The 20,295-nt window shown below is 46.6% G+C and overlaps 1 protein-coding gene across 1 annotated transcript in view; it reads left to right on the top strand.

Moving 5' to 3' along the window:
* Positions 1 to 634: 634 nt before the first annotated feature.
* FRMD4A (FERM domain containing 4A) overlaps positions 635 to 20,295 on the top strand; it is a 196,193-nt gene continuing 176,532 nt past the window's right edge. The window contains exon 1 of the mRNA XM_009321777.1: positions 635 to 696. Coding sequence (XP_009320052.1) covers positions 658 to 696 — 39 coding nt within the window. The 5' untranslated portion in view covers positions 635 to 657. The remainder of the gene's footprint in view (positions 697 to 20,295) is intronic.

Genomic DNA, 20,295 nt, shown 5'->3' with positions numbered 1-20,295 from the left:
GAAAGAGTTAAGCCCAATACTGGAATGTCTTGGGAATGTTGGCAGAGGGAGAGCAGGCGGCTTTTTTTCCTCCCTCTGGATGGAGTCCCAGGACTGAGCTTGCAAAGTGATGACTTTGGATCCGAGTTTGCTTCTTGGTTCTGCAGCAAAGAGCTGGGAAGTGATGCAGTGTAACCAAGAAGCCCTTTGCGAGGGATGTGCAATTGCCTTCCTAAGTCAGGAGAGGTATTTTTACCTCTTCCCTGCTCATCCCTGGGTGCAGCAGAACTCACTTTGAGAAGATACACGGAGGGAGAAACCACATCCTGAAGGGCGTGTGCGAAGGGAGAAAGACACATCCCCAAACAGTTTATTTTGGCTGCTGGTTTTTGTTGTCGGGTTTGGTTTGGTGGTTTGGGGTTTTTTTTCCTTTCTTTACCTTCTCCTTCTTTGATGGAAATTGCAGTGACTTTTTAACCTTGCCGTTCATAAGGCGCCTTGGGATTAGCTGATTGCCTCCAAGGAGGGAGTCCGGGGTGTTTCACAGGGGGAGCTGGCATGGCTGCTGTGCTCTTTGGCTTTGAGGATCTGCTCTACAGCTGGGACAGCCTGGTGTGGAGCCTGACGTCCCGGGCTCTGAGGACTTGCCGCTTTGGAAACCTGAGGGTCCTGCAGCTCATGCTGAAGCCATGGTGCATTTCCAGAGCCGTTTATCAGGTAGGGTTACAAAACACCAGGCCAGACTCTCAAACCCCGGTGCTGCAGAGGGGAAACACACCGGGGAGTCGCATAGGGTCCTGTCCTGTTCCTACCAACCGCTTTGGGTCCTACCACAGGCGGTGGGACAGAGGAGACACCATGGGCAGGGGAGGTCTGGGAGGAGAAATGCAGGTTTTGAGGGTGGTGGTGGGGTCTTCCATGGCTGAACACAGGTCCTACAGACCAGAGGGGAATAAGTGAATGCAAAATAAGTCTCACTCTGTTATATCCCCTTTCCTTGAGCTTTATACTCCTAAGTTCAGCTAGCCTCAGCTGTGCTGTGTCCTCAAGCTGTCCCTGTGGCTGCACAAGAGTAATTTAAAACTTACCTGGAGGAAAGGATGCCTAAAGACACCTAACCTGTGAAAAATGGGAAAACGCGGTGGATTTTAAACTACAGTAGCAGTACTTATCCCTACTTGACTTGTGCAATGCCTTCTGACTGCTTAGTCTTGCAAAGTCTGAAGCATCTGATCGTCTAAAACTTTTGTTTTACTTGGTGTTTCATGTGGTATAGAGAGGTTTGGGGCTCGGTCAACTGGCTTCTCTGTAGAGCTACGCTAACTGCTTGCAGCTTGAGGTATACAAAACAGCTCTAATAAACTGTGTGTGTTTCTGAGACTAGCTAAACTGGGTTAAATAAACTGAACATCACAGTGAAGTCACTAGAACTGGATGCCACTTTGAATAGCAACTCATTCCAGTCCATAAGCGAGTCCAGGTTGCAATGACACTGTAAACCAAGTAGTATCCAGCTCATCTGCTTTTTTAATCAGCCTTAGACAACTGAGGCTAGACATTTATTCTGCTGTGGGGACAAACCCGTTACAATATTTATCAACTTCACAGATTTGGCTAATGCCGGATGCAGAATTGACCAATTGGTGTTTGCATTTGGAAAAGGCATTTTCTGCTACTCCCATTTGCTTGGTATTCTGCTTTTCCTGTGCTTTGGAAGTCTCCATGTGTGAAGCCAAGTTATACAGAAGAAGCCAGATTAAAAGCCTGTAGAAATTGTGTGTGTTTCTTAGAGGAAGACCAGAGAAAGGCTCTTAGTAATTTCAGCAAACTTTGAACCAGCTTCAAATCATGGTCAGGTTTCAGCAGGCTTCAGGAATTGATTTTATGGCCTTCTTTTGGTTTCAGCAGTTTTCAGCAGGCACAGGCGGTGTGTTTATTTTAAGTATTTGCTTATTCTCGAAGATGCCTGCAGCAAATAACACAAACCCATTACCCAGAAGGACCCTTCAACCCACTGATTGCCCTGGTGGCCCCAGGGCACGGCTTTGAAACCCCCATGAGAGGTGCCACAGTGATGGCTCCAAGTGAACCAAGCTGCCTTCCCTGGGCTGTGCTTGGTCTTGGCTGGTGTGAACCTGCAGGTCAGTCTGTGCAGAGGCTGCCTATGGTGTAGGGTTGCCCCATCTGCTCTCTGCAGCTTGTTTTAGGAGCTTGAACCTGAAGCCAATTAGCTGACGTAGGCCTGAGAAAGGAGAGGGGGAAACCAGAGGGCTCAATGCTGAACCCTCTTTTTACCCTCCACCCATGTAAAACCATCCTTAAAAACTAAGGAGTTAGTTTTTAGATGTGTCCAGATTCCAATTACAAATAACCTATCCCAGCCTACGCACCATGCATCAGGGGCTGCTACTGCCTGAGATAACTCCTGGGATTGGTGATCTTTTAACAGATTTACTCTGTTGCGAACACTGAGCACACGCGTAAGTGCACTTTTCCCATTACAACATGCACATGTCTTCAGCCATCCCCCATGGCATTATATCATGTTCCTGGCATGTTATCCCCCTTTGCTAGAGTCGCCAGGGAAATGGGACCGGCAAAGGTGCCTCCCTTCCCATCCAAACAAGCATCGATGCAGCCTAACACTCACAAGGCAGGGTGGACTTGAATAGTTGTCTGTTTCTCAGACAGAATCAGTGAACATCTGCAAAAGCTCAGTAAAACCACGTCACTTTATTTGTCAATGCCCATGAGCTTCCAGTTCTTTGGAGAGGACCTGAAATGGTGGGTCAGGTACCAGGAGAGTTGCTGCTGGGTGGAGGTTTGCTCGGGAAAGGCATCTTGTAGCTCATAGCCACAGAGAGCCAGCAACAGCAGTATTATTAGTGGCCAGCATGAGCTGATAGCTAACTCTACATTTACGTATATTAATCCTAACAGCATTTCCTCCAGTCGCCAGCATCCTCCAGTTTAAATGCTGACAGGGTATTTTAGTAGAATATTGCTTAGACAGAAAGTCTGATGGTTTAATCACTTCCCAGAGACAGAGACTTCTTCCACTGTTTATTATTTAGATGATCAAGTAAACTCTTGACCATGCTAGTTTTTGTTGCTGCTATATATCAGTCCCTGTTGTTACTGCATCTTGAGAGCAAAGCAGATCAGCTGCAGGACCTCTGCATGGTACCAGAACCAAAACAGCCCTAAAAAGAAACATTAGTCAACTTTGTAAAATTAAGCAAAACTTTTTCATACTCCAAAAAGTATGCTTTATGCTTTTTTCTTTGAGTTAATCACATCCCAGTGCACCTGTGCTTCTGGAGCCATTTGCTGGCTCATCCTTGCTGAGACTGACTTGGGGGTACCGCAGCAGCGTACCGCACAGCCAGGTTCCTGGCTCAGCAGGACCCACCCTGCTGTGTGCACATCACTGGGAGGACTCAGGTCCTCCTTTGCACCACCAACCAAGACCATGGCTGCTCGGGTATGACACCAACTTGGAGAAATTTTTGGTATCCTTTCCCTAGACTCTTGTCTCCAGCACACAAACCCTGAAAAACATCCATGGGTTTGGTAATTCCCTTCTACTGTCCCATCTACAAAATATATAAAAACAAAGCTAATACTGTACAGAGGGTACAGTCCAGATTTACTGCTAATGCAACAGGCAATGGGTTCCTGAAAAGAAAAGGAGCTCCAGGCATCAACACAATCAGTGTAATTCCCCTTATTTCTGACAAGTGAGATTTTGCTTTCTTGGCTCTTGGAAAATCAGCGGCAATGCATTAGCAGAGGTAGATGGAATAGCAATTTTGGGGTGATGCTGGCTGTGGTTGTCAGGATGGGATCCTGACTTGAGATTTCAGTCTTCAAATCCAAACTGACACAGCAATCAGAAGTCTGGACTTGCTCAGGCTGCACTCTGAGCAGTAGTTGTTATAAAATAGGTTAAAACAATCAAAATTTTTTCCTTCGTTCTTAGTTTCCAAACTGAATTTGACTTTCAGAGATGCCAAGAAACTCCATTTCTCATTGTCTTTAAGTGATGCTGTGGTACTCACAACATCCAAGAACTAGAGACTTTTGGTACCCTGAAGCAAGGTACCATCATCTGTCTCAGACTGCATTTCTCCTCCTGGCAAGTAAGTCCTCCTGCAAGTCTGCTGCGATTCCCAGGGATACATTTGTCTGCACAGTCTGAACAAACCACTTGCCTTGCTCTGTTTTCAGTGGGCTAATATTCACCAGTTGCTATATTTTAATTGTGGTGAACGCTTGCTATATTTTGTGTTTTGTGATCTGCCATGTGGCTTTCTGACTGCATGATTGAAACGGATTTGAAAAAGGAGATTAACGAATAATAAACTTCCAGTCGAGGCTTTCAGACAGTCAGTTGTGCGAGATGCCACAGAGCTGTCGGGTGTATTTTTACCAATGCCCAGAAGACGTCTGACTGCTCTGACCTACTAAAAATGGCCTTGTGAACTAACACAGTGCCTGCTTTTGCGGAAATACTCACATTTCAAGAAGTGCTGGGGGAGGGCTGGTTTATTATGGGATAGGCAGTCAGTTCTGCATTTTAACATCCTGAAGATATTTCAGTATTTATTTAATCTCCAAATCCATCAACAAATGTTTTAGTTTCCTGGCTATGTCTGTGCAGTGTCAAAGAACATTAGGCAGGCCAGGACCTACATCTTCAGTAAAAATGTGTTTATGTGTCTTGTCTGTTTAAAATCCAACCAACTGCTTCTACCAAGTCAGAGGCAGATCGCTGGACGCAGAGCAGTCTCTCGAGGAGCTGTAATACTAATCACAGACATTTAATTCCCTGCACACTGTCCACAGTAGTGCCGTGTACTTTTTACACACTGCTTTTTATCCACCAAATATTTGGAAAGGCAGTTGAGTAATACCATGCCTATTTTACTGCTGTAGAAACTGAGGCAGAGACGGATGAAACTACTCACTTCAGGCTATAGACACAAGTGCAGAATTGTCTTCAGTATCTCATTGCTCCCCATACATCCAGTTACAGGTAACGGGATTAAGGAAGGAGGTGGGCTGTAGCATTCAGGGGCTGGATATTAACCTAAAATGAGGAAGAGAAGACAGCTTTTGCCATGCTGGCAGGAGGATAAAGGCCCAAGGAGCAACGGCAGGAACAAATGCAGAAGCCAAGGTCCTGTGATGGGGGAAGGATATCTGGGGGCTCTGGGTACCCCCAGCCCCAGGAGGGAGATTGCTGCTGCTGTGGAAACCCCCAGCTCCTTCAAGGCAGCATCAAGTCGCAAATCCCAGCTCACTAACTGGTTTCCAGCTGTGAAAGTCACCCATGAATCCTGGCCCCTTTGTATTGAGTGTGTTTTTGTAGTGCTTTAACTCCCTGTCACTCCTCTCGGATCAGAGCTGGCAGGTATTGCAGCCCAGAAACTGTTTTTTCATCTACGTACACACAGAGGTACTCAGCCACGTGAGCCCCTAAACAACGTCCTCCTTGGGCCTGATGTTCAGTTCCTTCATTCCCCTTATTTTCCAGATCCTTCAATTCTATTTCCCCTGGGGACAAGGCATCTCAGGTGTGTTTCCCACACGGTGCCCACTGCGGGCAACTGGGTGCTAATGGGTTTTCAATCAGCTGCCATGGGCACTGGGGAGTTGGGCTTTGGGGCTTCTCCTCCATTCACCTGGGGGCTGGCTAGCACCCTGCTGAGTATTGCATTGATAAGGGACAGGCTGTTATCTACCTCGCAATGGGCTCTGAGACATGCCTACAACCCCTGTACCCTATCAGGAATGTGGTCTTCCCCCTGATAAAGAAGCAATTTGGGAAATCCATTCTTGTTTCAGCATCATTTCTCACCCTGCTTGCCTTGAAGACATCTTATTATGTCTAAGCACAATTAGGGATTCAGGAGCAAAAGCAGCATTTTGCAAGCCTGCCCTGCTGCTGTAAAAGGCTGTGCAAATCAATGTTGGGCAAGAGGGAGGAAGGAAAGGGTTGAAATGTTAAACACATCATTTCAGATTGGTAAAACTTCCAGGTTTTGATTTATGGCTTCATCACCAAGTAGATTAATGTGGAATTCAAACACAACCAGCTCTTTGCTTTCCTTTCTGGCCTGATATATTAGCATTTCCCATTAATCTAGTTAGCTCCAGCACGATGAAGGCTGAGGAAATGGGGGATTAGGCGTGTGGGAGTGATGGGTGGGCAGGAGAAAAGAGCCAACAAAATTCACTTCGGCTAACTACCTCAAGTAGAGAGCATGGGACCTTATTCAGGTATCAGGTTGTAGCTGAAGCTGTTTCTGACTCACTCGAAGTCAGCAAACCCAGATAACTTCTCTTCTGGTTTTGGGCAGAGGGTTTTTCAGTGGGGTTGTTGATTTTCATTCATAAGCACCACGGTGGACGTGGGTACTGGTGCCACCTGCAGAGCTGCGCTCGCAGGGCTCTTTGCTGGTGATTGTTCTGTTCTTGAGGCACCGTGATGCTCCAGGGCAGCTGGCTTTCAGGAGGCTTTGGGACCCCCTAAAGCCATCCCATGGGGTATCGTAAATGGATCTGGCCTCTCCGAGCTTGCAGCCTGCCTAATTCCCACTTTTAGTGGGAGGTAACTGTGACTTTTTTCCCCAGCACTCTTTGTTGAGCTAGTCCGCAGGCTCTGGAGCTGCCCTGAAGACTTCTCAAACTTTATTGCGACATATTTAAGCATTTATGAGACTTGAAGTGCTTCCCTTAAAAAAAAAAACCAACAGCGGCAACCGAAATGAATCACAAAAAAAGAGCCCTCCACCCAAAAGCCCCAGGGTTGCAGAAAAGGCTAATGAGCCTCACATGTTTCCAAAAGCCACTCGGGAGCTTTTAGCTTACAGAGTTTCGCACCCCATCTTCGTTACAGGCAGAAGCAAAGAGGGTAACAGACAGGCAGGGGAGGGGAGAGAAAACGCAAATGTTAAAAATTCATCTTTGCCAGAAAACATATCCAAACAGAAAAAAAAAGTCAGCCTATGGAGGAACCTCAAGCCATTTCTATTCAAGGCATCTATGGAGAAAGCACAAGAGGTGTTCAATAAGTTCCCATCCCCAGGTATTTTTACGACACACTGTAAAATTGACCTCAGCATTTGATACAGGCTTCTCCTGTTTTTCTAGAGCTGGCAAGGGCCGGGGCAGTCTGGTAGGATCCGTGCCGCTGCCACCAGCCCCACTGTAGCCCCACGGAGCATTGATGTCGGTGGAGAGGAGGTCAAAATGTTAACACTGCAAAATATCCAGCTAGATATGAGTTCTTATCCCCACTCTGGGGCATGCCAAATCAGCCTGCCCAGGGCTGGTCTCCATCCTACACTGCATCAGGTGAGAGGTCCACGTAAAGCTAGAGGGCTACTTGGGATGTCTTGCCCACGTCCAAGGATTCAAGGTAAAATGTCATGGTGGAGCTCACCAGAGGAGCACAAAGGTCTTACACACCTGGGAAATTTGGGGCAATAACTCTTTTACCACCTGGACAGTCACAAACACCTACTCCCCTTGGCAGCTTGTGGGGTCTCATCTCTCTCCTTCCACTGCCCCAAGGCAGCTGTGGGTCAAGACAAGAGGCAGAGGGGTTTCTTGGAGGGCAGGGACAGGCACCAGAGGTTTGCTCAGCAATGGTTGAACCTGAACCATTAAATCACCTCGGGGGCTGCTGTGCCGCCAAGCACAAAAGCTAACATGGAGCTGCACCAGGCTGGGGCTTGCACTCACTAATTATTTGTAAACACAACACTGCAGTGCTTTCCGTGTGCTGTAGCAAATTGTCCGGTTCTGCTAGAAAATGAGGTAGACTTTAAACCTACATTGACCCTCCTATCTGTCTCTACATGAACTTTTAGGGATGGTAGGAGGAGATTGAGTGGTCAAGTCTCATGACTGAGCTTCGTTTAGTTCAAGAAATACAGCAGCGTCTTAAAAGGGGACGGGTACTTGGCGTTGGTTTATTCCTATGTGGATTTTTCCAGCTGCCTCCTTGTGAGAAACATTCGATCTCCAGTACTAGTCTGTTCATGAGAGAGGAGTCTGGCTGCCCCGGTTACGAACATGGGCAAAGTCTTTCATGGTGTTAATTCTAGCCCACTAATAAAGGGGTTAGGATTGCCAATGCAGCTTATATAGGTTACCGGCCAAGGAGCAAACACAAGAAATGCTGAATTGTTTCTAGCCCAGGATGGATTTTAATCTGTCCTAAAGCTGAGCTCTCTTGAAGTCTACCACCAATGACTTTCCTGCCCCTGTCTTTGCTTTTGGCTGCAAGGGATGAAAACTGTGCTCCTCACAAGGCATACAAACCATCTCAACTGAGATGATCCCTAGCAGCTCAATCTGCTTGTAACAGAAATGCACCTACCAGCAAGGCAAGGGAAATACTGTTTGATCCCCTGGGTTTGCAGAAGCCAGGTCTGAACTGCTTCTTCCTAGGCTTAGCTATTTTCTGCTTAGTGTCTTGAAATGTGAGATGGAATGCACTTCACGTCCCTTTAGTTATCAAAAATTAGGCATTTCATCTATGCTAGTTCCTTCCAAGATGGGTGTCTTGGTACAAGTCACTCTCTGGAGATGCCTACCCCTTTGTGCTGAAACCAGAAAGAGCTAAGACTGCTAAACCCAACCAGATGCCAAAGTATTAAACACCCACAGTCCTGTGAGGTACAGCCCAGTCACGTTGTTCTGATTAAATGTATGTCATCCAAGGCCTGGGTCCTAAAGTGGAAAATGCTGGAAGCCCTCAGGAAAGTAGGCAGCCATCAGGGCAGAGTGCCCAGCAACCTTGCAGCTCAAGTCATCCAGCTTCAGCTGTTGCAGTTGATACAACTTGCTCTGTAATGGGACAGGCCCCCAGGAACCTGCTTTTGGTAAAGAGCTTTGCCTTCCCCAGAGAGACATCTGTGAACAATTAAATCCTCTAAAGTAATTGAAACCAGCAGGGAGTTTTGCCTGAAGAATTTTTGTTCGATTCAACCCCTTCTCCCTCAAAGAGAAATCCATCCTGAATATACGGCTCAGAGTAACCCCAGAACAGGTCCACTCCCATCAGGCATCCATGTGTTTCTTCTCTTGCATAAAATAAGATGATCATGGGAAAAACCTGCTTTTTCTTTCTTTGTTTGCAACATGCCTTTGTTGCTCCACCAAAGGCTTTGTGCAATGGATGCCATTTTTTTTTTATGTTCTCCTGGAGCAAAGGTGGAGCTGACTAGTGCCATTGATATGATCCTGCCCTAACTGTGTTTGCAGCTGCATCTGAGATGCTGCCATGAATCATCCACATTCTTGCAGAAACTCTCTTCACATCCAACCGACAGCATTCAATTGTTTAGAGAAAAACAGTTGCTCTTGGGCATGTGAGCTTTGGGGAAAAACAAGCCCAAATTATGCACTTGAAAGATAACTCTCATGTGATAGCAAAAAAGAACTGAACAAAGGCTTTTAATGCCATTGAGGTCGCAGTAGCAGAAGGCACTGAACTCAGGGTATGCCCTACCTCTCTTTCCTTCCCTCCATCCCTCCCAGGTTGGATTGAGGAGGATATTAACTTCACGCACCTTTGACACCAGCGAGTGGCTACAGCAAGTGTTTTACCAACATTTGCACATTAATTACTTCTGAAGTTTAAATATAAAGAGCCATTTTTAGTGTCCACTTATTTTGATTCATCTATAACACTCTTAATTTAAATCTCCTATGCACTGCATATGTTCACGTGGGCTCATGGAGCGTTGTTTTCCTAAGTTGGAAGCCTATGGGGCCAAGCTGGAGGAAAATTGTCATGGGATTTCAAACCCTGCCCTTTTTCCTTCTTCTTTCAGTTTGGGAGGTATTTTTTTAAACTATGTGAGTCCACCAGCAACTCCAAAACAGCTGACAAAGCACAGTTTCGGGCTGGTCCTATCCCCTGCTCCTGGAGAAGAGCTCCACATGACAGCCAGTGCTGTCTCAAATACAAAAAGTTATCCAAGGTCAAATTCCTCTGCACTGTGAACTTCCATCTGGCACCCCAGTGGGGGATTAGTGTCTGTCCGGTACCTGGCAGGAGTCACCCAATGTCTGCAGCATTGCATAACTTGCAAACCCTGTTATGTGCAATTACTCGCTAACTTCACTGGTCACTGAGCTGCCGGAGCTGCCGGCCGCTGGGACTCAAGGGGCTCTTGTAAAGCTCCGGGAGGGCAGGAATGTGGGTTTTAGAGCCATTGCAAATCTGCTTTGCTCCACTTCCGTGGGGCCTGATCTCAACCTCTGTGTGCTTAGGGGCTTAACGCATTTGTACAGTCACTTCCATGGTGGTGAAGAGGCAGCTCATGACGAAGAGAGAGACCTGTTTGAGGGCTGGGAATTTTTATGTTACTGTAAGTTGCTGTACTTGGTTTGACCTCTGCTTTTTCCTTTTTTTAATGTTTTTTTTAATACTTTTTAGAGCCCCACAGCCACAGGAGGCTGGAGTCAGGTGGGTCCTCATGTATGTAGCCACAGCTGAGACAACAACAACTTTGAGTATCAGCAGGGCTAGCGGCTGAGCTGGGCTTTGCAAAACGTCAGGCAATCAATCAGGGGTTTTGCAAAACCAGACTGAAAATGGGGAACGGTTTGCTCCAGACGAATTATATCAAAGTAGCCACCAGGATGAGGAGGTAGGGAAGAAGGAAGGGGAATAAGCAGCACAGGGCTTCGATAATTCCTAATTAAAGTGAGAATAGAGTCACTGTTCATCTTAGAAAAGAGAGGTTCTGGGAAGTTCGCTGCGTCGCATATTCTCAGGCATTCATCATCTGAAATGTCTCTTAATTGCCACTATTATATCATATCACAAACATTCCTGTAATTTATCTGTCATAACCTCCTACAAAGGGATTCTTTCATTCAAGCCGTTTTCACAGAAATCTTTTCCCCTTGGATGCCGGTTCTGTAACACACTCAGACCAGGAATCTGGAAGTGGGACTTTTTTTTCTTCTTTTTTCTAAATGCCAGATGTTGCTTTGCAGACAATATGTTTCAATAAAGGACTGTGTCCCATTTTCAACCTCTTTCCTCTTTGTCCCAAGATAATCAGCTCTTAACAGCTCTTCTTCCTCTTATGGTAAAAGCTGAAATGTAAATATTCAGGACGTCCTAAGTGTCAGGAGCCAGCCGAGTCCTGCTAACCCAGACAAAGGGGTCCCGACATAGGACTGCCTTAAACATTTGGCTCAGCCAACAGACTGTATTTATAATGTAAACTCCCCTTGTCAGTTCCTAACTCCTGGCTCCAGTTTTAGAAATTTTAACATTTCTGGGGGTTGTATTTTCCCACCACTTATTTGAGAGCCGAAATTCTTCCTCTCAGAAAATACACTTGTGTGTCAAAGGCCACTTGTGTGTTAAAGACCTAAAAAATATCAGTAGTTTTGCAGCCTAAATATAGCGCAGGACTGAAATCCTGAATTCCTGCAAAGGAGCCAGTGTAAACAGCCATCGTCTGTGTGACCGGGGGCTGGGCTGCAGCCTGGGGCTTTTTCTTTACGTTATCGCACGCTGCAGCGCCTGGATGTCCCGGCACAGATGAGGAGCCTTTTGTGCAGGGACCTCCTGGCCAAAGCCTTTCCCATCTATGGGCTTTGTTATCCAGCTTCAGCAAAGGGCGCACAGCTTCAGAGTCACCCCAACCTGAAGATGCTGTCCTTCTGCTGGCTTACACCCACTTGTCGTAAGGGGTTAGTCTTGATGTGGAAAGCCCCAGGTTCAAGCGCCGCCATTGACTTTGCCAAGCAGTCACATCACAGTGATAAGCCATGAGGACAACGCCCCTTGTGAACATCGAACCAGCCAGAAGTGATTAAGCCTTGACCCATCTTTGGGTGGTGGTGATAAACGCTGGCTCCAAGGAGAAGTTGGAAGCTCCAAGGGAGCTGCTGTCCCCTGAGTGGGAGGCTGTGATTCCCAGCCACACCACTTTATAATAGCAAAACTAATCACATATTTATCTTTGGATGCTTTAACAAGCACAGACTCATTGCTGTGATTCATCTCATCTTACAGTTCATACATAAAGTAGATCAGAAGTCTCTCCTGCCAGTGCTGATGATAGCTGGGGGTGACCAGGAGAGATGAACCCATCTGCCCTGCAGAGGTCTAGGATTGCCCAGGACCATCTCCCACTCACTCCACCTTCAGCCTGGGCTGGCAACTATGATTTATTAATACACATGGGTAATGTCTTAACCATCAGCTGTGGATGGGGAAGGCATGATAGCCATTAGAGCTTCTCCCTTTTGCATCAGACCTGGGCAGGTTGGAAATAAATGAAACCTAGCCAGGAAAATGCAGCAGGGAATACGGTGCACATAGTGTTGAAAAGGTTTGTGAATGCTCAAGGGTGGGCAGAGCTAATTTTTGTTGGAGCTGATAACCATTGGTTTACCTCACCCCTTTTCATTCCACATTTCTCGGGGGACTCATTATCCTGGAAGTTGTTCAGGAACCTCTCCCTCCTCTAACAGGGCTTCAGACACCTTGCAGGTCTCCAGAGATTAATTGCTATTAATATAGGCCAGCCACAAGATTTCTCAGTAGGGCATTTGCTCCCGTGTCTCACAAGTTTGTTGTGTTTTAGGGATGAGTGCATCTGGATGCCTCTTGGGATTTTCCCCAAAGGTTTTTTCAAAGGAAAAGTCTTCTCCGAAGCTTTCTGTTCACGTGCATCTTTTCCCAGGACATGCTGTCCCTCTTTCATTCTTAGCCACTATTTGCTCTGGTCTTGTAAAGAGAGCACCTAGTGCAACCAGGCTCCTGTCTGAGTGGCTGGTATGAGAACTGGGCAGGGTGATAGACCCAAAGTGATGACTAGCCTGTGGCCTTGAAGAGCTGCACTGCCCTTGAAATACCATGTATCTGCCCTCTTACAAATTCAGGCAGACCTGCTTCCCTCCCATCTGCTGTTTCTCCCCTTGCTTTTCAGTATTTTTTGCTCTGGCTGTTCTTGCCAGGAGTTGCACGCCCATTTCCACCCTATCTCCTGTTCATAAGCAAATTAATGTGCTTGCAGATGACACTGCTTCTAGCTCCCCTGAGGAAAAACCCAAATGCCGCTTAGGATGCCAAGCGCTTCACATGTCCATGGTGCACCCCAGGAGTTAGTGCAGCTGAGTGATTGAGCATTGTACTGCAGCAGCTGTGGAGCACAGGACCAGTTATTTGAAGAAGACTCCTATCTTTAGTCATCACTGACCTAATTTTGATCACCCATCAATATGGTCTTCCTTTTTATGTCAAACTACCCAGAATGTCTTCATGCAAAATGAAACACACTCAGAAAAAATACTCTGAAAGGATTTTGCTGGGCCATTTGGCAGTTTGGGAAATCTGCAGAATCACTAATCATTTGACAGTTTTGTAGCTATGAAAATAAAGGGAGTTTTAAATTAGTACTCTTGCAGCAGTGTGAAGTCTGGAGACAGACTGGGACAAAGCTGGACCTGAGATCAGCAGTTCTTCTGATGTTGTTCTGGACTGGAGGAGGCTTTTGGAGGGTAGTTGAATGTTGGGAAGTGCTGGATAAGCTGCTTCATTTTGGAGGGAGGAGGGAAAAGACACAAATTAGTAATGCTAATTTAACAGGTGAAATGTGCCTTGGGTCTGTTGTCTTGTCTTGAGACAAGGACACTGGCCTCTGCACCCAGCTTTTCCAGGGGGACTGTAGAATCTTGGGATCTTGCATGACCTTTGCCTCCTGGGTGTCAGTGTTTCCTCCTCCCGTTGTTCAGACCTGCTTTGGGATGATCTGAGTTTATAACAGTGCACTTCACAAGAGGCTTCAGCCAAGTTTTTTATACATGCTGCAATATGCATAATGAACAGATATCTTAGTGAGGGAGAGGGGAGTCGTTCAGCGCAGAGTTCATACAGGCAATACAGTCTCCATCATAGAATCATAGAACCATAGAATGGTGTGAGTTGGATGGGACTTTTAAAGCTCATCTAGTCCAACCCCCCTGCTGTGGGCAGGGACATCTTCGACTAGATCAGGTTGCTCAGAGCCCCATCCAACCTGACCTGGAATGTTTCCAGGGATGGGGCAGCCACCACCTCTCTGGGCAACCTGTGCCTGTGTTTCACCACCCTCAGCGTAAAAAATTTCTTCCATATTTCTAGTCTGAATCTACCCTCTTTTAGTTTAAAACCATTACCCCTTGTCCTATCGCTACAGACCCTACTAAAAACTCTGTCCCCATCTTTCTCATAAGTGCCCTTTAAGTATTGACAGACCACAAAGGTGTTCAGCACTGAGTTCATACAGGCAATACAGTCTGCGTCAGGGGCTCTTGTCTTATAAATGACTTCCACACCATGGGCCGGTAGAAGTGAAAGTCACTGTACAGGGTTGAGACCATACGTCGGGAGGCGGAGCTGGATTAACAACCTTTTTCTCTGCAGAAAATATGTACAGCAGGAGCTGGTGTGAAAGCAGGGATAGGTGTGCGATGTGGCACTGCCACCGAGGCAGGGCAGCCCACTGCAACCAGCCAATGGCCCGGGCTGCTAAGGCTTTCTTGCAGAAGCAAGAAAAATCCCCCATTCCAGATTCTTTTGAATCTCTTGAACTTGGATTCTTGCGAGAAATCCAAAGACGACCAGTGAAAATCCAATGAACCTCTTTGTTGCCCATTCTCAGACAGTGGTAGGACTGATAAAGATCTTTCAAAGAGCTAAGGGTTTCATTACAAAAAGAATCAAAGATCTTTTTTCTTTCCCCATTTTTATAGAACCATCCCTCATTTGTTTGGGTTTTCCTTCCCTTTCATGACCCTGAGCATCTGGAGATGAAAAGTGTCATACCCCATCACAAAATGGCTCAGCAAGGCAGCATTAAACATGTGGTGTTTGAGAGCAGAAACCCAAACCAGGCACCAGCACTGAACGTTAGCTGAGTCAGAAGTCTTTAACTGCCTTCAGCAATAAAAGTGTGTGAAGTCAGGAGTACATGAGAGGACTTGGACAACAGGTTCCCTCTCTCAAAGCACAACATTTACCAGCAAAACATCTAACCCAGGGGATGGGCAAACACAGGAGTGAGGAATTAGGGGAAGGCACAAAGCTGTGATGCACAGTACCACCTAGTGACAGAGCCCAGCTACATAAGAAGGGCAACCCCACATTCACAAAATTCAGGGTCCATTTCCCCATCCGATCTTTAACCCTATCTTTAACCCTCAGCTGTGCCACATATGCTACCGTCTCCTGCAGGTAAAGGGACAGCACCGTTCAAGCAATCCTGAATTTTTTTTCCTCCTTTTCGTGGTTTCCTTTTTGCAAAGCAGACTCGGGTGGCGGTAGACAGGGCTTCTTGTGTCTGGCGAGATGCAGCCAGCGGATACCGTTTTGTTTGCTACGTGGGGTGTGCAGGTTGGGCTCAGCACGCATCGCCCGCTGAATCACCCACACGGAATTCCTCAGTGCATTGTGCAAATGAGGAAAGGAAAAATGCAAGGTCCAGTGAGTAATGCAGCCTTTCAGAGCATCTGAAATGAAAAGAAATGCCACGGACTTGTTCCATTTGTAGTAACGATGTGAAAGAGCAGTGTGACAGGCTCTGCTCGAGAGAAGGCTTGTAACCTTTTCCATTAATTTCTTTTCAAAGAATTGCTTATTGAAGGCTAAGCTGCTTTTTATAAGCCTTAGAGGTTGAGTGTGCCTTTGTCCTTTTTTATTATTATTGCTGCTCCTCTCCCTTGTGCTCTCTTTTAAGAGAAAGCAGTTACTGTACATGGGTGATGTTTCTCTCTGTGGCTATCTGAGACAATCCCAGCATCGAGATGGGAATTTTGCCACCTTTTGGCAACGATGGGATTGCATTGAGCAAAGTGAGTTAGAAGAAATCCAGATCTGTAGACTTTCCCCATACTCCAGCCCACGGATTTACCCACGATCCAAGCAGCTGGGCTTAAAAGGATTTGATTTCTTCTCTTCATTAAGGTCCCTTTACACATATTCTTGAGCAAGAGCTAAAAGGCTCCGCTCAGTCTCCGTGTGTGGGTGAGTGAGCAGAGGCGACTCAGTGTCTGGGTACCATCCTGCAGCTTGTGGGAGGCAGCGAAAGAGCACTGCACCTCCCTGCAAAGCCCCCCACACATTTAAGGCTTCTGCACACAGCCTTAAATGTTTGCACAAATTACAGTTGGGCTGGAAGGGGTTGGGGCCATCACTACACCCTGTGCTTTGCATGAACAGATAGGAGGGGATGTATGCATAAGGTTAGGGTTAGGGTTAGGGTTAGGGTTAGGGTTAGGGTTAGGGTTAGGGTTAGGGTTAGAGTTAAGGTTAAGGTTAGGGTTAGGGTTAAGGTTGGGGTTAGGGTAGCCTTTTCTTCCTCTTACCCAGGAAAAGGCTACCCAGGGAAAGCATATTCAGACCCTCTCCTGGACCTTGGCTAGAAGCTGCACTAGTTGATAGGCAGTCCCTTACTTGTACACCAGGCAAGCTGAGATGGTTCTCAGAGTGTTTAAATCGGTATCCCCTCCCTGACTTCAGTGGACGTCTTCCTCTAAACACTGCCTGGGAACCCAAACCCCAATGCTGTGCTTCCTTCAGTCGCTAAAATTTACTAAATCACCTGAGTGCAAAAAAATAGCATATTTGTTGGGGCCACTAGCATGATTCTGTCCTGAAAAGGGAATGCACAGCTACTGAGCTCACTGCTTCTAACAGGAGCGCCTTCTCACTGCCAGCCAAGGGATGAGGCCGTCTTATGCACATGGCCATCACATGGTAAATACGGCATTTCCAGCAGGATTTCTTCCTAGGCTTATCCTCCTTCAGCTTATTGCTTTTTTTCTTTCCCACAATCTGCGGTGCTACGTCTGGCTCCCGAGCTCAGCAGCCCTGGAGAAGCTCCCGCAGCTGAGTAAACACGTTGAGTGAATAGGGCCCTTCACAATGGAGTCACCAGGAAAGCCAAGCACTGCAAAGGCCAACAAATCAGCGGGGACATAATCATGTCATTACAAGACATGGTCCTCCCAAGCACCAGGAAAACACAACCTGAACACTGCCTAGCAGAGTTGCTCCTCAAACAATAGGTTTTCCACCCCACAGGTCTCCAGGAGTGTCCCTTCCTCTCTTGTCTTCTTTCAGCCATTCATGGTGATGAGGAGGAAGATGAGTTTCTGCAAAGAGATATTAGGATCTTCCCTCCCACCCGGGATGTTTCAGCTACAACGGACTGCACCAACCCCATTCCCTTTGCAGGGCTGAAGTCGGTCTGGGGAAAGGATGGAGGGATGATAAAAGGGGAAATATTGACAGGCTAAATCCTGTCTGTGATTATGCAAGGGTAAATGCGAATTATGACAGTGAGTTTACTGCTGATTTACACCGGACTGGGGGAGAGCTGGGTCAGGTCAGCTGCTTCCACAGGCATGGGGTTATATGGGCTTTTAGGCACCAGGGTGAGGAGCAGAGGCGGAGAAGTCTCCATCCCCTTACACTTTCCCTGGCATGTTGCAATGGGTGTTGGAAATACAATGTCATTTACTTCAGTCTGCACATTTGTCTAGTGGCTTTGCCCACTGTGGTCTCTTTTGGCTCTTGGATTTGTTGCTTGGACCCATGCAAGCTCCCTTTTCCCTGGATCTTCTAATCTTATATGTTTTCCTGAAATGCAATGGTTAGCATGCAAAGCAACTCATATTAATGTCCGTCCATTGTTGCAAGGCAAACTTTTCCTTGCTGTAAATTGCAAATTTTACCAGGATCTGACCTTGAACACAGAAGCCAATATAATAAATGCTGATACGGGCAAACTGGCTATGAGTCTCAAGTGAGCGTATACCAAGCCAAATCCTGAAGTCAAGAATTAGGCAGCTTTATACTAACAGAGGAGCTGGCTCACTGTGTTATTGGCATACGTGAAAATTAATCATATCCTGCAACAATGTTCACAGAATGCGTTTGATTTATTACTAATCCTGTATACTCTTGCAGCTGCTGACCTGCTGCCAGAGGGTATCATAATGATGCAGCTGGCACCCCCGTTGCGATGGCCATCAACATAGCCAACGGCACGCATTGGATTGGTCATCATCAGCAATACTATTGCATTTGCTACCTGAGCTGAAAAATCAAGCCCTGTAGCTGTGGTTTTAAGTTTGTCTCCTATATAGAGAACAAGAATATATTATTCTTACATATTCTTATACAAGGATAAGACAGTACAATGTGCACAGATTGGGGGAGCACGTATAAAATCTAAAATATTTCAAAATATTCAAATCTGCAGAACAAAACTGATTTTGGCTCAGACTACGGGAGTTTCTATCACCCAGCTGCCCTGTGCTAGGTGGTCAGCAGTGGAGGTGTGTGGGGAAGCTGTGCATCGCCCTGAGGCTGAGACAGTTTGTGATCAAGAACGGAAAGGCACAGCTACTGCAGTGCTGTCTTCCCAAAACACAGCTGACCCTCCTGAGATTAGGCCACAGAAAGAGGAGATGGAAGAAATTAAATTCTCGTTCTCAGAGGGTTTCTTGCCTTGTTTTTATCCTGGTCCTGCCTGGTATAAGGCATTTCAGATTTTAAAATTCACCACCAAATATTTGGAATAATTGAAACACATATTGCCTTTACTGTGACAGTATTTATATTACATATTCCTCTTAAGCTTTAAAAAAAATTGCAAATAAAAGATTTTATTTTTTAGGGAAAGTCAAAATAGATTGTTAGGAATTTTCCCACTTTTTCACCGCCAAGTATGAGTTTTAGCAAAATGTGTTTGCAGGGCATTTTGGCATGAGTGCTTTCTCTGCCAAAAAACTACTTTCATCAACATTTTCTAGTTTACCAAAACAGCACCTTTGCCCAGGGGCTGACCATGCAGACACCATTAAATGTGTCTGCTGACCAGGAAAGGGCTGTGTCCATCCTCACACCAACAAGCTCATTAGAGGTACCCGTGGCAAAAGGAGATTAGATTTATGCAGTTCAGCTCATTCCCCGTGGAAAAGTTTGCTTTGTGCAGACCGGAAAAGGCTCATTTTCAGAGCAAGAGTGATGCATTTCCAAAGGTGAAAGTGAAATGCGAGGTGAAGATAGCTGCTCAAGAGGGTCCCACTGAGCTCAAGGCTGAGTCAGAAGACTTTACTCCACTAGGATGCATAGTCATGTCATGAGTTGGGCCTTGCTTTAATTCCCCCAAAATCAGGGATTTAGTGGTAGGGCTGGTTTAAATGCACATAACCCATAGCCTTGGACATCAAGATATAAGCCTTTACCTGTGTTTTTAACACTGAGATAGCATTTTTGCTTGACCTCCCCATCTCCTTCCACCCTGGCCAATAAAGCAGGGGAAAGGTGGTTGCACAGCAGAAGACCCCTGCATCATCTGGGGACCTTTCCCCAGGGCAGGGTCCTCCTCGGGCACAGGCAGGACATCTGTCACCCAGTGTGGGTGACCCTGGGGCAGAAAGCCCGGTCAGACGTCACCCAGCCTGGCTGCTAATTATCCCGCAAGGAAAGGGAACTGGCTGCGCAAACTGTGAAACATGAGAGCTGTCAGCATCAGAGGGGATTCGCACTGGGGATGACAGGCATGACCTGCTTTTCCTGCTTTGTTTATTTATTTGGTGACATGCTGTCATTCGTTGAATAATCTGGAGATTTCCTCTCCGGGGTTTCTCCCTTGTTCCTTCGGTACTGAGGATAACCAAGATGGGGATGGGGACAGACACCCCGCTCCCTGACTCTGGTAGGACTTCATTGATGTCCCCATTATACTGGGGGGAAACAAATGAAAAGCACACAGCACGTGGTCCCCAAAATCCTGGAAGGAGACTAGGGATCTTCCATCCACCTCAGAGGAGAGCAAAGAAGGTGATGGGACTAGAGGAATCCCATCCCACTCTCCTGCTCCACTGTCTCTTGAACTAACTTCTAGCAGAGTGACTGCTGCATGCCATTCATCCCCGTGCAGCTGGCAGTGTGAGCTCCACATGGCGCTCACCAGGAAGGGCTTCTCCCACATTGCCGCCTGCTTTTCATTACTCACTTCCATTTAATGATGTAGAGGGCAGGGAAGGAGCAGTCCCACATCTTCAAACACCCCAAACACAGTCTGTTGCAGCTGGGCAATTCTAGTCATCTCGGATGCATAAGGTCTGATTAAACTGTGATGGTACATAATGTGCAGCACCTTCAGGATTGCCTTCAAAATTGCTTCAGCACAGCCATCCACTAGCCCTGGTTCTCACTGAGATACATCCATCATTGGAGCAACAACTATACATTAAATTTGCACATAAGCATATGCA

This window comes from Pygoscelis adeliae, unplaced genomic scaffold, assembly GCF_000699105.1.
Source record: "Pygoscelis adeliae isolate BGI_AS28 unplaced genomic scaffold, ASM69910v1 Scaffold202, whole genome shotgun sequence".
Classification (NCBI taxonomy): domain Eukaryota; kingdom Metazoa; phylum Chordata; class Aves; order Sphenisciformes; family Spheniscidae; genus Pygoscelis; species Pygoscelis adeliae.
This window is presented reverse-complemented; position numbering and strand designations above follow the sequence as displayed.